The sequence below is a fragment of the Orcinus orca genome, chromosome 2, assembly GCF_937001465.1.
Source record: "Orcinus orca chromosome 2, mOrcOrc1.1, whole genome shotgun sequence".
Lineage (NCBI taxonomy): Eukaryota > Metazoa > Chordata > Mammalia > Artiodactyla > Delphinidae > Orcinus > Orcinus orca.
Genome location: NC_064560.1, coordinates 102,629,448 through 102,655,189, shown reverse-complemented (window position 1 = coordinate 102,655,189; position 25,742 = coordinate 102,629,448). Strand labels below are relative to the sequence as shown.

Sequence of the window (25,742 nt, the reverse complement as noted above, 5' to 3'; positions counted from 1 at the left end):
AATTCAAATGACAACCCCACAATGGAGACTACTGCGGAAAATCTATTTAGAGAGTTCCTTAACTTTTTCTGAGCAGAGCTTTATAATACACAGACAAGACACTATAATGATAACACTGAATACAATTGTAAGTTTTAATCTAATAATTTATTTTTTATTTATTCAAATAGAATATTTTTCATATTATCTAACACCAAAAACATTTAATTACATATCAGCTGTCTTTATATATTTACATTATGTAAAAATGAACTTTTAAGTAATGTATCTATCGTTTAATTGAGGCTACAATGACAGGCTATGCATTAAAACAAAATATTTTCATCCTAAGATCTCAGTGCCAAAGCTTTCACATTTGTTTCCTGTCTAATGAATTAGTTTCCACCATATCTGTGGCAAAATCATAGGAAAATAAACCTGAATTTTCAGTCTATTTTCCACTGGCCTTCAGGGATAAGAACACTCTCTTTAGATAATCCCAACTATGTTTTTAATCTGATTGATTCATTGATTCTATACACAAATCTATTAGACTATTAGGAATTTTATCCCTTATCCCTGAAAGCAAGAGCAAGAAGTTGAGCGCTGACCTGGGGCCTTGCAAGTATTTGAAGCATTTGTAAAAGTGACCTTAGGGCAACTCCAAGCCCTAAAGGATGCTTTTAGTGTTTACAAAAGCCACAGGAAGTTCCTAATCCCTTTTTCTTTAGAAAGGGGGATAAATGTCTTTGATTTGGGATTCCAACATCAGGGTCCTCTGGAATTATCCAAAAAACTCTTGAGTATTGGGGATTCAAACTGGAAAAATAACGTTTTTAAGGTCAAAAAGTGCTCATCTTTAAACCAAAAAGGCAGTGAAAGAAACTCAAAAAGCAATTTAACTGCTGTTGGCTTGGTATATCAATTAACACTAACTCCAAGTGAGAGAAAAACTAAGAGGGAAACTTTGTGATAAAACATTTAGATGAGCAATTTATTTCTATCTCAACTGGCACAAGTTGAAGAAGAAGGCATAGGTAAATTATTCAGCAAGTGCATGGCTATTAAAATGCTCAACACTTGTTCACACTATCTTGCTTTTTCAGATATACCCAAAAGCTATCATATAATTAGAAGATAGCACTCTGCTTGAAAATAAAAATTATTTGCCACCAATGTGTAAATGAATTTGGACTGACAATTAGCTGATTCTCCAAATAAAATTTTATATCAATCGTAATAGCCCTATTTGTTGTTAGCCAAAACCAAGCTTTTATTCAGAATAAACAACCCATGGGCTGAAGAATGACAGTTCCTTTGCCAAATACATAAGCTTTTCCTACCTCCTTAATCCATGTGACTAAACTAGTATTTAACCCTTAGTTGCATGGGAGGCAAGGATTCACTGGAGAAGTTTTGAAATTTCAAGAGCATTTCAATAGGGTGTTGCAAAATCTTCATAATATGGAAATCATCTTAAAGTCAAGAGCTGAGAGGATCTACTTTTGAAGAAAAGAGTATAATCTAGTTTTTTTTTTTTTCTAAATGACCATACCACTAGGGGAAAAAAATCATTTCTTTCACCTTTCTCTCTTTTTTTTTGGTATCTATTAAGACAAAACATACAAAGATATGAAGAACTCTTAGCTAACAATACCTTAGCAGCAAGGTATTTAATTATGATATACACTTTTTTTTGACACAATGTTATTGCACACTTAACAGACTGCAGTACAGTGTAAGAAGAACTTTGCACTGGGAAACCAAAAAATTAATGTGATTCACTTTATTCCGATATTCACTTCGTTGCAGTGGTCTGGAAATGAGCCTGCAATATCGCCAAGGTATGCCTGTGTATATTTATAAAACTTGCTAATCCCTAAAACTCAAGCTGCCATTATGAAACTGAAAGGGTTTTTTATTCTCCAATAGGATTCATGTCTCGTAACATCCTCATGCGCACAGTGGTGTGCCAGCTACAGTAAAAATTGTGGTTTTAGCTACATGATACCAAAACATCTTGATGAAAGGTGGAAAATCCAGTCATTGATGCAAGGGCTTTAGTTACATGACCCAATTAAGTGATGGAAACATCCAAATCCCTAACTTTTTTTTTTTTTTGGCTCTGCCTCGCAGCTTGTGGGATCTTAGTTCCTCGACCAGGGATTGAACCTGGGCCCCCTGCAGTGAAAGCACTGAGTCCTAACCACTGGACCGCCAGGGAATTCCCAAATCCCTAACTCTACCGGTCCATCCTGATGTCATGGAGACCTGGTTTTTACAGGAAAGTAGAAAATGTATATATTTAACACAGGTGAAATATTCTAACATTTCAAACTGAATGCTTTAACTAAAAATATAAATGATATTTCCCATAAAATAGAGGACACAAAGAGGCATGTTACAACAAACTGTTTCCTACTGAAAGCTATCAAAATTAGGGTAAAGCAGAATATTATCCTCTAGTGGAATTCTACTAGTAGTCGATGATTTTAAGAAGACTTACAGGGTAAAGGCTCTTTCCTGCTGATTTATGAGACGTTTCTTTCAAGCATGCCTCTCTAGTAATTCTATGCGAGAGGCCACAAAGTGAAGGTTTCTGGGATTTGCCATCTGAAAGCTTTTATTCTTCCAAAGAAAGAAAAGACCAAAGACCTTTGACATTGTGCTATGGTGCCAAAGAAACTGCTCATATATATATGTCAGTAATGAGGCAGAAATCAGTAATTTCATTTAATCTAGTGAACTATTACGTAGTGGGACACAATATGTTTGAAGAGCCTAATGACCTTCTCTTATTAACACCTATGCTGCTGTTTCGTTAAGATGAAAGTTTTGTTTCCCTGTTTTGTATTTTTAAAAATCACTGTAATTTTCACTATCATATATGTAAAGTGTCCAGCATTTTAAAGTTAACATGAAATCCTTTTCTTAAAAGAAAAACTCCTTGTAAAAATTTCTTCAAGTTTTAATGTAACATTTTCATTTGGCCTTCTCAAATATTACAGATACACCATGTTTATAATGATAGGCCTTTTAAGACTCAAATTACTTTTCATTAATAGTTTCTCAAACACATATTATACATATGTAACTGGTTTTATAAATATACACACTTTCAAACCAGTATCTTAGTTGGGCTGCTTATTAAAAATGAATAACTGAATTGTTTAGAAAAGCCATAGTACAGGGTACATAATAGTACAGGGATTGTGGGATTGATTGCTTTCCTTGTCTCGGTTGGCTTTCTAAAATATTTCAAATATTTACAGGTTACTGAGAACTGGCTACATTTGTTATACCACATGAACATTATCTGCAAAGTTGATATCAGAAGATATAGAACAGGGAAGTTTGTTTAAAAATCAAGCTTTCCTTCTCAAGTTAAAGACTTGGTATGCTAAAATTTTAGAAGTGTATATTTTGAGCAAACATCAATTTAATGGATGTCACAGAGAACTTTAACAAATGATGAACTGCTATTAACGGTTTCATATACTCACTGATCATTATTTTTAAAGAGCATGTTCCCCAAGGCAGAACTGTATATGTGTAATAGTTATTTCAGATAAAATACAATAGCAATCTAACCATTTATACTAGTTAAATAACTTAATTTTCTGATAATAACCATGACATTGATAAAAGTTTCAGGAAAGTATAAAATGGTACTATTTTGCTAAATCATAGCATAAAAGTATTATTTATAATTTGAAAATAATGTTGGACAATATTAAAACAATGAGAAATTATCCCACTGATAAGGTTTAGGAAAAATTCTGTGTCCCCAAAAAACTGTGCTTGTTTTCACTGTTCCAAAACTGCTCTAAGACTTTAATGACCTATTAATAGCCTGGAACAAAGGGTACTTTTCAAGTCTCGTCTTATTGAAACTCTTTGTTGCATCTGATGTTGCTTCATAAACTCTTTGAAACTTCTCCCTTGGCTTCTGTGCTTCTGTATTCTCCTGGTTTTCCACCTACCTGCCTGAGGACTGTTTTTGTCTCTGCTGGTTGCCCATGCTCCTTGCACTGCACACCCATCCTGCTCAAAATTACCTATCACTTAAACTCCACCTAAGTCCTGGTGATGCTCAACTCACTAGTTTTAGGCCAGGCCTCTCTTGACTCCCAACTGCTCTGTTGGACCACTTGCTAGACAGCTCCACACAGGTATCTCACAGATTCCTAAAATGAACACATTCCAAGCAAAACTCATCATCTTGTTCCCTGTATTAGCTCCTCCTCCTGTGTTCCATTTCAGTTGGTGACACCACCATTCACCAAGTCACCCAAACTAGAAATATCAACATTATCCTGAACGTCTCCCTTTCCCTTATTCCCCACATCTAACGAGTACCGCCAATTTTTAATCCTAATTATAACCTAAATCTGTCTTCCCTTCACCCCCTTACTGGTGCTCCAGTCCAGGCCCTTAGGAGCTCTCACCATGCTACTCACCATGCACAGCCTCCATCCCTGTGCACCTGAGTTCTGTCCTCAAGACTCCAGTGTGATCAATCTAAAACACAAACTGACCAGTCCAGTCCCCTGCAGCTCTTCATCATTCACCTGGTTCCTTTTAAGGAACCTGGTTAAATTCCAGGTTCCTTAAAAGGGCATTGGTATATAATGAGTCTTTCTTTGAGTGGATCCTGCCCACATCTCCAACTCCATTTCTGGGTCTCACTTCCCTGAAATATATTCTCTAGCAACACCAAAAAGCTTATTATTCCACACATAGCATGTTGTTTCTTACTATTGTACCTTACTGGACTAATCACCTCCCTCATCTAACGAAAATCTAGTTTTCCTTTAAAATTTAGCTTAGGCATCACTACCACAAGTATCTCTCCCTAAGTACCTCCCACCTCCCACCCCAGACTTGGAGATGCACAGGGAAGTATTTAGAGGTGAAATGTTATGATGTCTGCAACTTACATTTTTAGAGAGAGTGAGAAGGATGAAGTAAATGTGGCAACATTTTAATGAACAGCTAAGAATCTAAGTGAAACGTATTCAGGTGTTCATTATACTATCCTGCCACTTTTCTATAGATTTAAAATTTTTCAACATAAAGTTGGAAAAAATAATATTACATATGCAGCTCTACCAAAAATACACTCTACTACTGCACAACAATACTGTTGTAAATATTATTATTTTATTATTTTTTTTTGGAGTATAATTGCTTTACAATGGTGTGTTAGTTTGTGCTTTATAACAAAGTGAATCAGCTATACGTATACATATATCCCCATATCTCCTCCCTCTTGCGTCTCCCTCCCACCCTCCCTATCCCACCCCTCTAGGTGGTCACAAAGCACTGAGCTGATCTCCCTGTGCTATGGGGCTGCTTCCCACTAGCTATCTATTTTACATTAGGTAGTGTATATATGTCCATTATTTATGAATTCCTTGCTCCCACTCACCTATCACTGAGGTCAAGGACTGTTTTTTTTAATTAATTGTGGTATTCTCAGGACCTAGCAGAGTAGGCTTTCAATCACTATTTGTTGAAGCAACGAATGACAGTGCCAAGTCAGAAATAAGCCTAAACACACAATTCTCAACAAACCAGTAAGTGCTTTAATGTCTACAATGTGCAAAGCATTTTCCTGGGTGCTCTGCCAGTGGAAGGGAATATAAGTCAGGGTCACTGAAAAATCCCACTAACTAGGACTGGGCTGAAACAACAAGGAAGGAAAGACAGAAATGTAGCTGGGAGGGATGATGAGAAATAAAACGAAGAGAGTTAGGATTATGCAGAGATGTGAAGTTAAGAAGCTAGGAACTAAGTCCTCAAAGATCAGGCGTGTAGTTTCTGAGGTAGGAAGAGATTCTTCAAGATGCCATCCTTTTCATTTCCTACAAAACAGTAGGCTGAGTAAATACAGATGCCCTCTCCCACTAAAACCACGTAGAAATGCTATACAGAACATATTCAAAACAACATCACCAGCACTAACAAAAATTTAAGGGCAAGGACAGAATAGTAAACTTTGGCCTGGTGCCATGATGGTCCAGAGGTGGCTACAGGCACTGGAGGCTTCTAGGAAGAGAAAGTGGTTTTGTTCCATCACAACATAAATAACTGAGACCTGAAGCTGAAATCCCAGAAGCACCTGAAGAAAGAGTCAGTAGAAAAACTCACCCACCAGTAAGATTAGCAACAAGGAGGGTTTATTCTAGATGAGAAGAAGTGTTTCCCGTGACAAACATAAACCCCTGGCCTTTACTACACACTGGTGTAGATTATAAAGTTATATAAATAATGTAAAGCAGCCAAGAATTAGTCCCCAAATTGGTCCATGACCAGTGAAACTGTGGGGCACCAAACAGAAAAAAACACTTGCATAATATAGGATATATTAAGCCTTAGTGAAGATGAGCTCATAATAAAAGATTACAAGTCACATAAGGAAACCATCTGCCCTAAGGAAAATCACCAGACGTAGAAAACAAGGAGGTTGGCACCTCGAGAACTTGAGATAACAGTAAAGTTGAAGAAAACTGCAAGATAACGATTTAGAATGTTTAAAAACATGAAAGAAAAGACAAAAATAAAGCCATAAGGGAAGAACATAATGATCTGCAAAAACAAAGATGGGTGAAAGAACCTAAGGGACACCACTGAACAGATCATCATATGCACTGTGGGAGTTCCAGAAGAAGAAGAAAGAGAGAATGGGGTACAAAGAATATTTGAGGAAATAATGGCTGAAAACTTTCCAAGTTTGATGAAAACCCAAGTTCTATGAACTCCAAGAGGATGAATTAAGAGAGATATGCACATAAATATACTTATAACCAAACTGTTGTAAGACAAAGGCAAACAGAAAATCTTGAAAACAGCAAGAGAGAAGAGACTTGTCATGTACTTATCATTCCTCAATAAAATTAACAGTTGGTTTCTCCTCAGAGACCATGGAGGCCAGAAGACAGTGGAATGACATGAAGTGACAGAAAAAACTATAAACCAAGAATTGTATATCCAATAAAACTGTCCTTCAGAAATGAGGCAGAAATTAACACATTTCTAGATAAACGAAAACTAAGGAAGCTCATTACTAGACTGGCCCTACAAGAAATGCTAAAGGAAATCCTTCATGTTGAAAAGAAAGGATACTAGACAGTAACTCAAAGGCATATGAAGAAATAAAGATCTCCAGTAAATGTAACTAAATAGGAAAATATTAAAGTCAGAACTAACATATTTTTGGTTTGCACCTCCACTTTTTATTTCCTACATAATTTAAAAGACTAAAGCATAAGAATAATTATAAATCTATATTACTGGGCACATACGATAGAAAGATGTAACGTATCACAATAACATAAAAGAGGAGACTGAGCTGCATAGAAGCAGAGTTTTGCATGCTACTAAAGTTAGGATGGTATCAATTCAAACTAGATTGTTATAAATTTAGAATGTTAAATATAATCCCTATGGTAACCACAAAGAACTATCTAAAAAATATACACAAAGGGAAATGAGAAGGGAGTCAAAATGGTTCACCATGAAAAAATCAACTAAACACAAAAGAATACAGTAGTGGAGAAAATGAGGGACAAAAAAACATGCAAGACATACAAAAAAAATCAAATGGCAGAAATCCTTCTTTATCAGTAATTACATTAAATATAAGTGGATTAAACTCTCCATCAAAAGGCAGAGGTTGGTGCAATGGATTAAAAAATGATTTATTAACTATATGCTGTCTTCAAGAGAATCACTTTACAACCAAAGAAACAAACAGGTTGAAAGTGAAAAAATGGTCAAAGGTATTCCATGCAAATGGTAACTAAAAGAGAGCTGAGGGGTTATGCTAGTATCAGACAAAATAGACTTTAAGTCAAAAACTGTTACAAGAGACAAGGGAGGACATTATATGCAGCTAAACAGGTCAATTTATCAAGAAAAATAACAATTATAAATATATGTGCACCGAACAACAAAATCCCAAAATATATGAGGCAAACACTGACAGAATTGAAGGGAGAAATAGAGAGTTCTACAATAACATTTAGAGGCTTCAATACAACACATTCGATAATGGACAGAACATCCAGACAGAAGATCTGTAGGGAAATAGAGGATTTAAAGAACACTATAAACCAACTAGACCTAATAAGACATATAAAGACACTCTAGCCAACAAGAGTAGAAGATACATTTTCCTCAAGTACACATGGGACATTCTCCAAGATAGGCTATATGTTGGGCCACAAAACAAGTCTCTTTTTTTTTTTTTGTGGTACGCAGGCCTCTCACTGTTGTGGCCTCTCCCGTTGCGGAGCACAGGCTCCAGACACGCAGGCTCAGCGGCCATGGCTCACAGGCCCAGCTGCTCTGCGGCATGTGGGATCTTCCCGGACTGGGTTACGAACCCATGTCCCCTGCATCGGCAGGCGGACTCTCAACCACTGCGCCACCAGGGAAGCCCTCAATACATTTTTAAGTATTAAGTTGATACAAAATATTTTCTCCAATCACAGTGGAATGAAGCTAGAAGTAAAAGCACAGAAGGAAAACTGGAAAACACACATATGTGGAAATTAAACAACACATTCTTAACCAATGGGTCAAGGAAGAAATTACCAAAATAAAAGTTAGAAAGTATTTTGAGACAAATGAAAATAAAACATACCAAAATTTATGACAGTGCTCAGAGGGAGATATGCACCTATAAATGTGTACATTAAAAAAGAAGAAAGCTTTCAAAATAATAACCTAAACTATACCTTGAGGAAATAGAAAAAAAAGTAAACACTAAATCTAGCTAGTATAAAGAGGAAAATAATATTGAAGTAGAGATCAATGAAACACAGGATAGCAAAACATATACACACACACACACACACACACACACACACACACACACACACACATAATATCAACAAAGCCAAAAATTGGTTCTTTGAAAAGATGAACAGAATTGACAAATATTTAGTTAGACTAACAAAGGAAAAAAAAAGGAGAGAAGACATAAATAACTAAAATAAGAAATGAAAGTAGGAGCATTATTATCGACCTTACAAAAATTTTTTTAAAAAAGATTATAAGAGAATACTATAAATAATTGTACACCAACAAATTAGATAACTTAGATGAAATGGATAAATTCCAAAAACATACAAATTACCTAAATGACTCAGAAATCGAAAATCACAACAGACTTATACTAAGCAAAGAGACTGAATCAGTAATAAAAACCTCTCAACAAATAAAAGTCCAGGACGAGATGGCTTCATTGGTGAATTCTACCAAACATTTAAATTAAAATGAACACCAATCCTTCCCAAATTCTTCCAAAAAACAGAAGAGAAAGGAATACTTCATAACTCATTCTATGAGGCCAACTCTAATACCAAAGCCAGGCAGACATCACAAGAAAAGAAAATTACAGACCAATACCCTTATGTATATAGATGCAGAATCTCAACAAACTACTAGCAAACTGAATTCAACATCATATTAAAAGGACTGTACTGACCAAGTAGGATTTATCTTAACACAAAAGTGGTTCAATAGAAGAAAATTAATCAATGTAATATATAACGTTAACAGAACATAGGAAAAAAACCTATATGATCTCAACTGATACAGAAAAGGCATGTGAAAAAATCCAACATCTTTTCTTGAATAAACATTCAGAAACCTAGGAGTAGAAGGGAACTTTCTCAACATGATAAAGGGCATTTATGAAAACCCCACAGCTAACATCACACTCAATGGTGAAAGACAGAAAGCTTCTCATACACATACACATACACACACATACACACACACACACACACACATTTTTGGTAGAAAAGTAGTCTATTTTTCAGTTTGCTTCTTTTATTTACAGTAGACTCTGAATAGCAGGTAAAGCAAATATTCTTTCATAATGCACGTGAGGTAAGTTTCAAAAGAGGTTAATAAGACCAAGATTTGCAAGGGCAGAAGGAAACATTCACTGAAGCCCCATTTCCTAGTTGAGTATTATTTCTACAACTCCTACTAAAAAGCAATCAAAACCTAAGGTCATTGGGAACCTAGCCTCTTTTAGAAAATACACTCAAGAAAACACACTAAAACTCTCTACCGCCACCGAATTCAGACACAAAATGCAAACATCTGATTTACTTGATAGGTGATATTCTTCACTTGGTAAGGGTTATAAGACTTCTGCAAGTTCTGCAAAACTCCTTGAAGTAAACCTTGTTGGTACCCTGTAGGTACAACACATAAGTATTTTCCCATCATATGCTGCAGTCCTTGCAGTAATAATAGCCATATTTCTGCTCTGAGAACTGGAAACAGAGGTTATTCAACATAGAAGTTCTAGCCAGGGCAATTAAATAATAAAAAGATATAAAAGACATCCAATGGAGAAAAATAAGTAAAACTATATCATTCACAGATGACATGATTTTATATATACATGTATATATATATATGACTCCAAAGAATCTGTAAGAAAGCTACTAAAGCTAATAAATCAATTCAGAAGAATTTCAGGATACAAGATTGACACAATGGCTTTATGATACACATAAAGCCATTGTGTGTATATACACCCATAATAAACTATTCTATTTACAAAAGCATCTGAAAGAATAAAATAGTGACGAATAAAATAGTGACAAGTAAATTTCACCAAAAAGATGAAATATCTGTACAATGAGAACTGTGAAATATTGCTGAAAGAAAATAAAGACCTAAATAAACAGAAAGATATGCTGTTCGTGAACTGGAAGACTTCATATTGTTAATATATCAATACTACCCAAAGCAATCTACATATTTAATGCAATCCATATCAACACGCCATATTCATTTATGTATTGGGATGGCCAAAAGGTTTGTTCGGTTGTTTTCCGAAAGATGGCTCTAGTAGCACTTAGTTGTCTTTAACTTCATTTGAAACAATTTTGTTAGGTTGTATGTGACAGCTGTCATATCAGCTTGCATTTAAAAAAAGACTTACCAGGGCTTCCCTGGTGGCACAGTGGTTGAGAGTCCGCCTGCCGATGCAGGGGACACGGGTTCGTGCCCCGGTCCGGGAAGATCCCACATGCCGCGGAGCGGCTGGGCCCATGAGCCATGGCCGCTGAGCCTGCACGTCTGGAGCCTGTGCTCCGCAACGGAAGAGGCCACAACAGTGAGAGGCCCGTGTACCGCAAAAAAAAAAAAAAAAAAAGACTTACCAAACTGGTGAATTTTTGTGTAGCCATTTTAATATTAAAGATGGAAGAGAAAACCAATATTTTCAGCCTATTATGCTTTATTATTTCAAGAAAGGTAAAAATGCAACTGAAACGCAAAAAAAGATTTGTGCAGTGTATGGAGAAGGTGCTGTGACTGAACATGTCAAAAGTGGTTTGCGAAGTTTCATGCTGGAGATTTCTCGCTGGACAATGCTCTTTGGTCGGGTGGACCAGCTGAAGTTGATAAGAGATCAAATCGAGACATTAATTGAGAACAATCAACATTATACCAGGCAAAATATAGCCAACACACTCAAATATCCAAATCAAGCGCTGAAAATCATCTGCACCAGCTTGGTTATGTGAATTGCTTTAATGTTTAGGTTCCACATAAGTGAAGCAAAAAAACCTTGACTATTTCCATATGCGATTCTCTACTTAAACGTAATGGAAACATTGTTTTTAAAACAAATTGTGACAGGCAATGAAAAGTGGATACTGTACAATAATGTGGAATGGAAGAAATCGTGGGGCAAGTGAAATGAACCACCACCAACTACAACAAAGGCCGGTCTTCATCCAAAGAAGGTGATGTTGTGTATATGGTGGGATTGGAAGGGAGTCCTCTATGATGAGCTCCTTCCAGAAAACCAAATGATTAATTCCAACAAGTACTGCTTCCAATTAGACCAACTGAAAGCAGCATTCGACAAAAAGTGTCCAGAGTTAGTCAACAGAAAATGTATAATTTTCCATCAGGATAATGCAAGACTGCATGTTTCTTTGATGACCAGGCAAAAATTGTTACATCTTGGCTGGGAAGTTCTGATTCATCTGTCATACTCACCAGACATTGCACCTTCAGATTTCCATTTATTTTCGTCTTTACAAAATTCTGTTAATGGAAAAAATTTCAATTCCCTGTAAAAGGCACCTGGAACAGTTCTTTGCTCAAAAAAGATTAAAAGTTTTGGGAAGACGGAATTATGAAGTTGCCTGAAAAATGGTAGAAGGTAGTGGAACAAAACAGTGAATATTTTGTTCAATAAAGTTCTTGGTGAAAATGAAAAATGTGTCTTTTATTTTTATTTAAAAACAGAAGGAACTTTTTGGCCAACCCAACAGAAATGGAAAAGCCAATCCTAAAATTCATATGGAATTGCAAAGAGCCATGAATAGCCAAAACAGTCTTAGGAAAGATGAACAAGATTGGATGACTTACATTTCCTGATTTAAAAACTTACTACAAAGCTACAATAATCAAAATAGCATGGTACTGGCATAAAGACAGGCATATAGGCCAATGGAACAGAATTTAGAGTTTAGAAACACACCCTATGTACATATGGCAAATTGATTTCAACAAGGATGTCAAGTTTATTCAATGGGGAATCAATATTCTCTTCAACAAGTGGTGGTAGGACAACTGGATTTCCATATGCAAAAGTGTGAGTTTGGACTCCTACCGCTGGATGTGGTAATGGATTCTTAGATATAGCACCAAAAGCACAAGCAACAATAGAAAAAATCAACTGGACCTCATCGAAATTAAAAACTTTTGTGCATCAAAGAATATTATCAAGAAAGTGAAATGAAAAAAATACAGAATTGGAGAAAATATTTGTAAATCATATAATTTATAAGGGTTTACTGTCCGGAATACATAAAGAACTCCTACAACTCAACAAACGAATTTTTTCAAATGGGCCAAAAACTTGAATAGATATTTCTCCAAAGAAAATATACAAATGGCCAATATGCACATAAAAAGATGTTTGGTGTCTCCTCAAAAGGTTAAATGTAGAATTATCAGATGACCTAGCAATTCCACTACTAGGTATATGCCCAAAAGAACTGAAAAGAGGGACTCAAACAAATATTTATGTGCCAATGTTCATTGCAGAATTATTCAGAATAGCCTAAAGATGGAAACAATCCAAGTTAAGTGTCCATCAACAGATGACTAGATGGTATATCACACAACAGATCCTTATTCAGCCCCAAAAAAGGAATGAAGTACTGACACATGCTAAAACATGGAGGAACCTTGAAAATATTATGCTAAGTGAAAGAAGCCAGACACAAAAGTCCACATACTGTATGATTCCATTTTTATAATATATCCAGAAAAGGCAAATCTACAGAGACAAAAACTGGATTAGTGGTTCCAGGGAATAGGGGAGGGGAGAGTTGGGAGGTGTGGGGTTTCTTTCTGGGGTGATGGATATAATCTAGAATTAGACAGTGGTGACAGATGCACAAAACCTACTGACTTGTACACTTTGAGAGGGCGAACTTTGTGGTATGTGAATTCTATCTCAATAAAACTGTCATTATAAAAACCATTTCCAAGCTAGATATAGGCTGTCACTATGCCCCTCTTCCCATAAGATAATAATGACACATGCTCAACCATTTATTTAAAACTCAACCTTTTGGGTAATTCCCGGTGGCCCAGTGGTTACAACTCTGCCCTTTCAGTGCTGAGGGCCTGAGTTGGATCCCTGGTCAGGGAACTAAGATCCCGCAAGCTGTGCGGCATGGCAAGCAAGCAAGCAAATAAATAAATAAATAGTAGTTTTCATTAAAACAAAAAAAACAACCTTTTAATTACAAAAGAGTCTCACTCCATCGGAGGTTCTTCAAAGACACACTGAAAATCACTGCTTTAGATGAAACTTCCATTTGGACAGATGTATCAACAAACACTGAGCCTCTAAAGGGAAAAGAGCTCAATCTCCCCACATTGAAGTTATCCACAAGAAAAGAAGTTCCATGAAGTGTTACAGGACCAGTAAAAATATAAACACATTAGTGATTTTCATTACATCAACAAAAACAACATCAAAACCTTATATAAGTACAGTAAAGGGTAAGTTGCACAATGATAAAATATTTTTAACATAAATATTAAGAAACGTAGGGCTTCCCTGGTGGCACAGTGGTTGAGAGCCCGCCTGCTGATGCAGGGGACACGGGTTCGTGCCCTGGTCCGGGAAGATCCCACATGCCGCGGAGCGGCTGGGCCCGTGAGCCATGGCCACTGAGCCTGCGCGTCCGGAGCCTGTGCTCCGCAACAGGAGAGGCCACAACAGTGAGAGGCTCGCGTACCGCAAAAAAAAAAAAAAAAAAAAAAAAAAAAAAAAGAAATGTAAGAAGTATCTTTAACCTCAGGGTCAATCCCATTACCATTCACTTTTCTATATTCTGGATGTGAAGAGATATTTGAATATAGTAAGATACACTTCCACACAATAACAGGACAAAATCTTCATTTAAGCATTTCAAATTCATGACAAGAATTAGCAAACCTGAGCTCTGGTCTCAGATCTAGCAGCTGTGCCCTTGGATAAGGCAGTTAACTCCTTCCAGCTTCATCTTTATTATTTGCAAAACAGAAATTTCTAAGACTACAAATTGTGCTCTTTACTCATGTTAGAGAAAGGCAGAATGATACTGCAAGTCAAATTAGGAAGCAAGGACTCCCTACTGACTATAGGATAAGTTTTACAGATCTTAAGGTTCTCTCTTCAAAATGTTCATAGCCAGTATCTAAACAAGTCTTTAAAAGTTTGGAGATCAGTGGAAAATAATAATGTATTTTCTTTGTCTTTTATTTTCTAAAAATGTCATCCCCTTTGGAAAGCTGTCTAATAGGAAAAAACTTTGATTAATCACTTTCCTTCTGTTCTGATAAAGAATGGTAGAGTGGAAACCATAAAACTCCTAGAGGAGAACATAGGCAGAACACTCTGACATAAACTGTAGCAGTGGTTTTTTGGATCTGTCTCCTAAAGCAAAGGAAATAAAAGCAAAAATAAACAAATGGGATCTAATTAAACTTAAAAGCTTTTGAGCAGCAAAGGAAACCATCAACAAAATGAAAAGGTAACCTACTGAATGGGAGAAAATATTTACAAATGATATGACTGATAAGGGGTTAATATCCAAAATATATAAACAGCTCATACAACTTAATATCAAAAAAACCAACCTGATTAAAAAATTGGCAAAAGACCTGAATAGACATTATTCCAAAGAAGACATACAGATGGCTAACAGGCACATGAAAAGATGCTCAATATTGTTAATCATCAGAGAAATGCAAATTAAAACCACAATGAGCTATCACCACACACCTGTCAGAATGGCTATCATCAAAAAGAACAAAAAGAACAATGTTGGTGATGATGTGGAGAAAAGGGCACTGTTGTACACTACTGGTGGGAATGTAAATTGGTGCAGCCACTACGGAAAACAGTATGGAGGTTTCTCAAAAAACTAAAAACCATATGACCCAGCAATTCTACTCCTGGGTATATATATCCCCCCCCCAAAAAAAACCAAAACACTAATTCAAAAAGATACATGATGTACCCTAACATTCATAGCAGCATTATTTACAATAGCCAAGATATGGAGGCAACCTAAGTGTCTGTCAACAGATGAATGGATAAAGAATATGTGGTATACATATACGTACAATTCTACTCATCCATAAAAAAGAATGAAATTTTGCCATTTGCAACAACATGGATGGACTTGGATGGATTATGCTAAGTGAAATAAGTCAGAGAAAGATAAATACTATACGACATCATTTATTTGTGGAATCTAAAAACTACAACAAACTAGTGAATATAACAAAAAGAAACAGTGTTACAGGTATAGAGAACTAGTGGTTACCAGTGGGGAGAGGGAAGCAGGGAGTGGTAAAATAGGGGTAAGGGATTAAGAGGTACAAACTACTAAGTATAAAATAAATAAGCTACAAGGATATATTGTAAACACAGGGAATATAGGCAATATTTTATAATAACTATAAATGGAGTATAACTTTTAAAATTTGTGAATCACTATGTTGTTCACCTGTAAGTTACATAATATTGTACATTAACTATATCTCAATTAAAAAAATAAAAAGAATGGTGGAGTCGATTCTAGTATGGTAAGAAAATTATCACCTTTCTACTGACCAACTGTGGATCCACTTATAATTTCTCATTGTACCATGTGCTAAGCAGTAAAATTTTTTCCTTACATATCAGAGCTTCCAAGTTGACAACTGGTAGACTGAAAATTAAACTTAAATTTCACAAAGTTTCTTCTGTCTGTGTACTTTCTTTCAAGTATTAATTATCACAGATTTCTAAAAATGCAGTAAATCATCCAGGTAAAGATACTTATAGGCTTTGAAGAAATCATATTCCATCACTGGGATAACATTCATATTGCTTTCGGTGAAACTTTTGGTAATCTTATTGCTTTACTGAAGTTGGTCCCTCAGTTAAAATTATGTTAAAAGTATTACTAAGTCAGAGCATGAAAATATGGCTTTCTTAAATATACAAAAAGTGAATTCTTTTTATTAAGAAAACAGTGAACACATTTAGCTGATAAAATTATTTAAGAAAATTTGTGAACTCCCTTTTAAAAAAATACCAAAATGCAATACCAACATCAAAGCATTTTTTTCTTGTTATGTGTCCAGTTTGAGGTCAGTACTTTAATCGAAATTACTTTAAATCCAATCAGAGGGACTCAAGCTAATTCAGTTTGAAAGCTGGAGGAAAAATTAAACCTTATCATTCTTAACAGGAATTGGCGGTCGTAGTGGGGAAGCCAGTATAATCTATTTCTATTAAAACACTAATAACATTAGCAAAACTCTCTTAAGATGAAACCAGCACTATTTTTTTAAACACCGAGTCAATAAACATTAGAATACACTATTAATTATTAGCAGAACCAGATACGTATTCGTAAAGTTATAACTCTCCTACACTACATCAACCTTCAAAGCAGCACAACTATTCTGAATTGTCCAATCCCAGACAAAGTAATTTATTTTTCTAGACTCTTAAAAATAGTACTAGTTCAAATTATCAGTATTGGTTTAAGGCCTCCCCATCTCCAAAAGCAGATCTTCCTAAGGTCCACTGCAAGAGTATGAATCCTTAAAAGTACCAAGTTAAATAACTGACTAGCTTTTAAAAATTTTTTCTCAATGACTTAAATGGTTCTCTTGCAATGTGATTGGGCTCAGCCTTACAAAAAATATAATTTATTGGCCATTTACTTAGAATTACAATAACAGAATTAAAAAACTAAGGGCACTGTGTTGCTCAATATCCATCCCTCCCTTTTTTCCCCCCAGGTACCTATTTTTACAGATAAGACAAGGATCTGACAAGGATGAGAATGATGAAGTGATTTGTCTAAAGTCGTATAAGTCACCAACAATGGAGAAGGCACTAATGCTTGGCTCTTCTGCCTTTTAGTCATTCTTTCTGCTTTCCGACCTCACCCCTCCCAGCAACTCAGTAAAAATTTAGCAGCATGAAGAGTATTTACCAGCTGTTGGAAATTGTCAACTTCATAATTTCTTTATGAAATGACTACAAGGACAGGAAAATAAGCACGCAGGAATATTAAAATTCTGTTTTGACTCAAACACTATTTTCCTCAAATATAATGAAAATGTGCATTCTTCTCTTCTATTTTGAACTAACTGATGATTTGTTCCACTCCAAGTAACGTTTTTGGCATAGAACACATGGTGCCAAAAACGTTTAGCCAGACTTGCTCAGCACTAGAATCACTCATTAAAATATTCTGCTTCCTCCTTCATCTATCTCAACTTGTCTACTTGAGCCACCGGTGGCTACTGGCCTCTACGGGTGACTAACTGCATGTAGCAACAATCATAACTTTTACTAGCATAAACAGCTTAATCAAAACGGAAGCACACACATAGAGTGATATCCTGGGAAAGATAAAAACTATGAAGTCCCTGCCCACTACTACTAAGTAATCTAAAACAAATATTTCAATAATAACCACTCAATTTGCCTGTGACTTTCTATGTACTAGTTAATATACTTCAGTGTCTAATTCTTTTCCTTTCTGTCGCCCCTTGATGCCCTCACAAGATGCTACCATCTTTACATAATTATCTGCAGAAGTGAAATTGCTTCTGCCCAAAATAAGTCTATGGTACCACTGAATTAGCTGAAAATATTTCGGTTAACCATTCACCCAATGAAAAACGTACTACACATCAAATGTTATTCTCTGGGCTGTTAATCTCACACAGTTTTACTTCTCACCATGCAGAGCATCACAAAAGATGTTCTCTAACATTAACCACACATGGAGATTTCTCATATCTCTTCAACTATGGTGTCCATCACATCAAGAAAAAAAAGGTGCTACATAAACACAGTTAAATGAAATTTGCATTTACTCTTAGACTAGATATCCCCCCAAAAAGATCTGAAATATTGAAATCAAAATGAATGAACCTACAGAAGGGTAAACTCTTAGTAGCAGTTTTCAATGTACTATGTGTGAAAAGGGATGGAAAGGCATCACTCCAAATTAGACAAACAACGATCCAAATACATTTCTTTATCAAGCTTCCTTGACAGTACCTAAAAATAGTAAGTCGTCTCCAATCAATAAATTTAACACTGCTAAAACCAAAAAAAGTTGAATATCAGGTTAACGCAGAAACAGTTAAAATACTAATAGCCTAGTGACACTTGGAAAGAAGTTTTGCACTACTCTCAGAAACATCAGTGGTTCTCAACCAGGGGTGATTTTGCCTCCCAAAATACATTCTTTGGTCACCACAACTAGGAAGGGGTGCTATTGGCATCTGGTGCATAGAGGCCAGAGATGCTGCTACACATGCTACATTGCAAAAGTCAGCCTCTGCAATGAACAATTACCTAGTCCAAAATGTCAATTGCCCCAAGGCTGAGAAACCCTAAGAAATGTAATCCACAGCCGAAAAAAAAAAAAAAGAAATTTATTTTTTTATTTACTTATTTGGTAAATGTTGGTGGAGTGGAAGATCCATTCTGAGTAGTACTAAAAAGACTACAAAACAATAAAAAGGTCATTTTGGAGGATTATTCCAAAGGAATATGATTTATTTAGAGAAAGTAGTCTATATAAAGCAATATCATTTAAAAAAAATGGTCACACTGTTCTAAACAGGGATTTACTATAGTTTCATAAAGCAAAAATTTTAAAGAAAATTTTCTTTCCATCAGCCCTAACAACAAATCCAATGAGGATACAAGTTTGAAACCAGGACCCTGAACAGTGATTGCATTCTCCAATAGTTACGTGATTAATCTAGCCACTACAAACACTAAAGCTGTAAAATATATATATACGAACACAAGAAAAAGGCAAACCCTCCAGAAACTTAAAAAAAAAATTCCCAAACCTTTTAAATTCATGCCTTCTGCTCAGTCTATAAGAATTTGGCTTTTAAAGCTCATCAAAAGCAGTTTCTGAGAACCAGAGGTTAAAAAAAGAAAAAAACCAAGGAATGTAAAAGTCAGGAAAGTATTTGTCAGATTAGTGTCAGAGACCTTTGTGAGGATGACACCTTTATCCTCTGCAATACATATCCCTAAAGCAGTTCACTTGGCTTCAGAATTATAGCTGCTGAAGGTAATTTGGAACATTTTTACCTTTTTTGTACATCATTGTCAACTGTTGACTGTGAACTTGCTCTGTGCAGATTACCATGTTAGGACAACTTCCAATACTGCTTCAATGATTACAACCGTATCTTCTTCTTCCTCTCATTTACCAAGATTTTTTACCAAATGAGAGTTTTAAAAATGTTTTAATAAAGAGTCTGAACACTATAAACTCTCAGAAGTACTAAAACAGCCCTGACTGGGACTTCCCTGGTGGTCCGGCGATTAAGACTCTGTGCTCCCAATGCAGGGAGCCAAGGTTCAATCCCTGGTCAGGGAACTAAGATCCCACATGCCGTGACTAAGAGATCCCACGTGCTGCAACTAAGACCTGGCACAACCAAAGAAATAAATTAATATATTTTTAAAATAAATTAAAAAATAAAATAGCCCTGACAACAAAAACTTTATTTGGGGTACAACTTTTAGAATTTCTCTTAAAACATATCAATAATCAGTGCTGTTTTTAAAATTCAACTATAATCCTCAGCAAAATGCCTGACTTAACATTATTATTTTCATATTAATAGTAATTGCCGGGCTTCCCTGGTGGCGCAGTGGGTAAGAATCCGCCTGCCAATGCAGGGGACACGGGTTTAAGCCCTGGTCCGGGAAGATCCCATGTGCCACGGAGCAACTAAGCCCGTGTGCCACAACTACTGAGCCTGCGCTCTAGAGCCTGTGATCCACAGCTACTGAAGCCGGCACTCCTAGAGCCCGTGCTCCACAACAAGAGAAGCCACCGCAATGAGAAGCCCGTGCACCTCAACGAAGAGTAGCTCCTGCTCGCGGCAACTAGAGAAAGCCCGCATGCAGCAACAAAGACCCAACACAGCCAAAAATAAATTAAAAATTTAAAAATTAAAGAAAAATAAAATCCCCATTAAAAAAATAGTAATTGCCAGTTTAAAAGCTGAAAGTAATCAACCCTAACTGAGCACCTCTGCCTAGGAGAAATAAAAATCATCTCTCAAAATTGTAGTCAAGAATATTAGGGTTTTCAAAAAAGTAACCTCAAATGCATGTATTTATGAATTGAAATACTCCTTCAACCTAACACCCTGCTTAAGAGATTTGTTTTCTGCTATTCTTTTAAACTGCTCTGGACTTCATCAATAGGCCCAGCTGTTAAATTCAGGAGCAATGACAACAAATGCCTGGGCAAACAAGTGCTGAGAGTTAGGGCCTTTCTTTAGAATAATCAGAGCTAGTTGACACAAGAGGGCCATACCAAATGCCCTTTCAAAATTCCATTAAGAAGCTGGACAAAAATAAAATAAACAAACACATTTATACATCTTAAAGCAAATTATAATTCTACCCCTCAGTGGACCCTGCTTCATTGAAAAATAAAAAATCCAACAACTTTGAAAAACAGTGAGATAGCGTTACAGGTTTCTGCAGATGAGAAATGATCCTCACTAATCAAGTGCAAAGTGGGAAAAACTGGTTCCATTACCCAGAGATCACCAGGTACCTGATAAACCTTTTAGGCAGACAGACTTTAAGAACCAAGTATCATTGTAAATAAGCCTGTAGAACTACATGTGCTTTTACTTCCCTGATTTAACTTATGCAATTTTAAGCTAGTAAATTTTTAATTTAAATATGTACTTTTGAACCATACCCCCTTCTCTTTAAAGATGATTTTTCTTAGACCCAGAGAGCACCATCTGAATCTTATCTACAATGTTGGCAGATTGGTCTCTCTAAATATCTCTGTCTGTCTTATTTTTCCAAAATCAAAAAATTTTTACTTTTGTGTTAGCACTCTTAAGTTAGGGCAAGGAACTGTTAACAGCTTGATTTGAAGTGAACATGCACACAGGTAAGAGACAATGTCCTTTACAGCATCTACAAATCTCAATAAAAAGTGACAATGAAGCAAACTCTTGCCCATCTTGGGTCCAGGATCATTAATAAAATTCAAAATCTAGGCTAATAGTCTCATAGCTCTTACCTTTCTCTTTTCAGTATACCACCCACCCTCTTTTCTTTCGAACATGACTCTAAATGTTTTCAATATATTTTAACTTCACATTTCAAGATGAGCTTTGAGCTATAATTTATGTACTACTCTTTAAGCTAGGAACCACACTCACAGAACAGTTTTTCATTAATCTCATCAAAAAACCTCAAGTTTCATCTCAACTTAAACTGAAGTAATAAACATTTTATTCATGGAAAACAACCTACATCCTTTTACAGGAAACAAATACTGCTACATAAAATTACAGAAATAGACACCCCCCCAAAAAAACAATTTTATGGATGCTAAAACTAATCTCAAAATTTCGGAGAAAAAAATCCATCATAAAGTTATAATAATTCCTATGGTCTTCCAGCTACAAATGCTCATTTAAAAAATTATTTTGCACCCAAGCAAACAGTCCTGAAAAACCCAACAAATATAAGCCAGCTTTATGTTCCCTTTCCCTCTATCCTAAGACTTCAATTTCCACCTTTTATGGAAAGGAAATAAACAACCAGCTTCCTGTTCAATCACTAGCTTACTGGCCAGTCTTCTACACATCACACAACACAACCTGCCTCCTCCTTTACTTCCCTCAAATGTCTCATCTTAATTTAAACTTGTTGAAATATGAGACCGTTTTACCACACTAATGCTTTCCTATGAAATTTATCTTACTTCAACAATTAGAATGCAAGAAATGTCAAGATGTCATAGATTACTTCTCACTCCTAAAATATTTAAATTAGATTATTTATGTAGTGAAGACTTAGCACCTATGAAAGTGAAAATTTGATTCTCAGTTAAAAATACTGAAATGTATGGGAAATGGTTTAATATTCTGTTCTTACTATTGTATACAACTAGAAAAAGAGCCTCCCACATTACTCCCCTTTCTATTCCATTACATGAAAATGTAAAATGGCTATCAATAAAAAGGATTAACTTTTTAAAAAAACTAAATATTACTTTAACCCTATACTTTCCTTTAAAAATGGGATGCCTTAGAAAAACTAAGTTAGACAAATCCTTTTGTGCTTGGATGAACAACAGGAAAGCAAAGCCTCCAGGCCTTTGGGGAGGAACCTTGTCCCCACAGCCAGCTCTGATGTGCCTGGGAGATAAGGCTCCATAGTGACACTTAAGGAAAGGCCTGTTCACATTTGAATTTCTGCATTCCTCAAGAACAATTCATGGCAATAACTAACTTTGCAGAAGAGCTACATGAAAGCTTCGGCCAATGAATGAGGGTCATCTGCTCTTTATCACAAGGGTAAACCTCATCCTGGCCAGTTTCTAACCTTTTAACCCTGTGAATTCCTAATTTACACATGAATAATGGAATTCTTGCCTAGAGTGCAACTTTCAGCTTCTAGTTCCTAAGTTTAGAAACCAAGACTTGATTGCCTGTGTTAAAAATCTAAAACTTGCACAGATTAAAGTTTTAGATTTCCAGGTGCAGATCTACTTATTACACTTCAGAACTAAAAGATATGTTTGCTGACAAAATCCTTGACCAGAAAATAAAAAGAACATACCTGCACCCTGCTGCTTTCACTAACTAGGAGAGAACTACCTTTTAAAAAAAACCCACAAAAACAGAATGTCCACTTAATGCCTATTCTCTTCCTGTTTAATGCGTATAACATCTTACCCTGAACACAGAATAAAGTCATCTGAGACGACAATGTCATTGGACATTGCTTCTCAGATATCAGAACTAACTTGGTGAATTTCAAATCTCTAAGAAATTTCATTTCTAAAGAAAAATCTAAACCCACTATGCATTTCTTATTTTAAATCTACAATACTGAATGCAATTTCCTAGCAAAGCACCTCCTCCAAGTTAAATAAAATGTGTGCATATGAAAAGTGTGGTTCCTATAACTAACATACTACAGTTGATATTTAACAGCAAAGCAATGTTCTACATAGTTTAACTGGAAAGTTTTTGATACTTAAAATATGAATACTTCACCACAAAAGCCTTCAAAATGATTCACATCTAATAAAATATTTGTCATTAATAATTTTTATAAAGATACAAAATCTAACGCTACTCAAAAAGCCAATATTAACATTGTTTCACTATTACTATGTTAATACTGTTCAGACTTTATTTATGAAAACTGAAAGCTCTGTGTATTTTCAAAGTATTTCTGAGTGCCTTAGAATTGTCAGGCTTCTAAGGAGGTCCTGGAAATACCGTGTGGTCATGACAAATGCTTCATCTTTCAAAGCCCATCTGCCCCCCTCCACCTTTCCATCCTGCCGCTCTCCTCTCTGGCAAGGTAATACAAGTTACAGTTCCTGGATATGAAAACACAATATTCCACAAACCCAAAAAGGTAGAAAAATTACAACTCTATAGAACAATTTTACATTAGACAAAAATTAAATGAACAGGACATAAGCATAAAAAGCACACTATCCTGAAAACAATACTGTACTGAAAAACCACTACTCAACAACAACACAAAAAGATGATTATTGGTCAATGATCACAGCAAAAAAAAAGTAGTTTAGCAGACACTCTCTCAGGTTTATACTATTCTGGGGGAGGGGGACTAGAATTGGAAACCTCTACTTTTCTGACATTTTTCAATGCAAAAATATATTTGCTTGCAATTTATTTTCCACTATTAATTATTATTGTACAAATAAAGTATATTACTGAAATGAGGATGGCATGAATATGGCCATGGACTGTTACAATAAAGTCACCTAGGAAACCCCCACCAATAGCTGAATTTCAACTGTGGAGACCCTGAAGAAACTATTTCTTAAAGATTATGACTTTATCTCAAGAGCTCCCTCCTCCTATTGTTCATCTCGTAAATGATCAATTTGTAGGTATAGTGCAAAATCTATCTTTTGTGGATTAACAAAAGCTTGTAGCTAGGATGCCTGTAAAACTATTTTTAAAATACAGTTGTGCTGTGTTTTGTTTTGTCTTAAGATTTACATTGTCTTTTGTAATCTTGAGTGTGGGGTATTTGATCACCTGAAGAGGTGGAAAGCCTCAGTGAAAACAAGGAGTTCTCTAACTATCCTAGGCCCGTGTTTACACTCAACAGTTACCAGGGCAACCACTAAGCAGTGGGTCACTTGGACAAATGGTTGATCTGACTGGGTTGTTAATACAAAGGAAATCATTAGACAGCAAACTTTATGACAACTGGAAAAAAGTGGGCAGATCTGGTTTAAGTCCATTAGGCATAATATGGAAATGGCCTTAATCTCTTTCTCTCCCAGCAGGAAAAGCCTAGGAATACTTCAAAGGCTTGAGAGTTACTGACCAATGCCCTCTCTTTCAATTAAAAAGCAACATGGGTGATCTTAAAGCAGTCAGAGAAATGGAAGCTTGGGCTATACGAAAGATTTAGCACTTAAGGGCCATCTACGAAGCAGAAAAAGTTGCTTGTGATTTTCAAAATTTAATTACTAATTTACAAAAATGAGATTTTAGAACAACTTTTGTTGTGTTGGTCAAACTTTTCATCCAACTTTTTTCACAGTTTGAAACAAATTTATACAAAGCCACCTCTACAGGTTTTGGTGTTCTAAACCTAATGGGACTTCTGTTCTAAATAACTCATTCGAATTTAGATATTTTTTTTCCTCAGATTTTTCTGCATGCCTTAGTTAGCATCAACTACTGTCTCCAGGAAAATTCTTAATGTTTGTGTGATTTTTCAGGTTAGCATGCTAATGAATTGAGAAGTCATCAAAATGTAGCCGTGAAAAACGTCAAACAACCAAGAACTTAAACACTTACTTGATAAGGTCAGATGAGCTTTTTGACTAAGAATGGCTCCATGTTTGTTCATGGCCAAGCACTGATAAAATCCTTCATCAGACTGCTCTCCTCGCTTGCCTTCCACCTCACTGATGTATAAAGAGCCATTGGACAGAACCTGGATCCGCTTATTTTCAGACACTTTTGCTCCATTTTTCAACCAAGTGACCTTAATAGGAACTTCTCCATGAGCCTGGCAATCTAAAACGACTGGGTCCTTTCTTGTGACAGTTATATCCTGTGGCTCTTTGATAAAAAACAGTTCGCTAAAGCACCATACTCCTACAAGGAAAAGG

General features: G+C 35.8%; 1 protein-coding gene across 1 annotated transcript in view; it reads right to left on the bottom strand.

Annotated features, from left to right (window-relative positions):
- The window catches only part of PRTG (protogenin), a 128,205-nt gene that overhangs the window by 100,118 nt on the left and 2,345 nt on the right, over positions 1-25,742 (bottom strand). Inside the window, exon 2 of the mRNA XM_004274655.3 lies at positions 25,426-25,728. Within this exon, the coding sequence (XP_004274703.2) occupies positions 25,426-25,728 (303 nt within the window). The remainder of the gene's footprint in view (positions 1-25,425; positions 25,729-25,742) is intronic.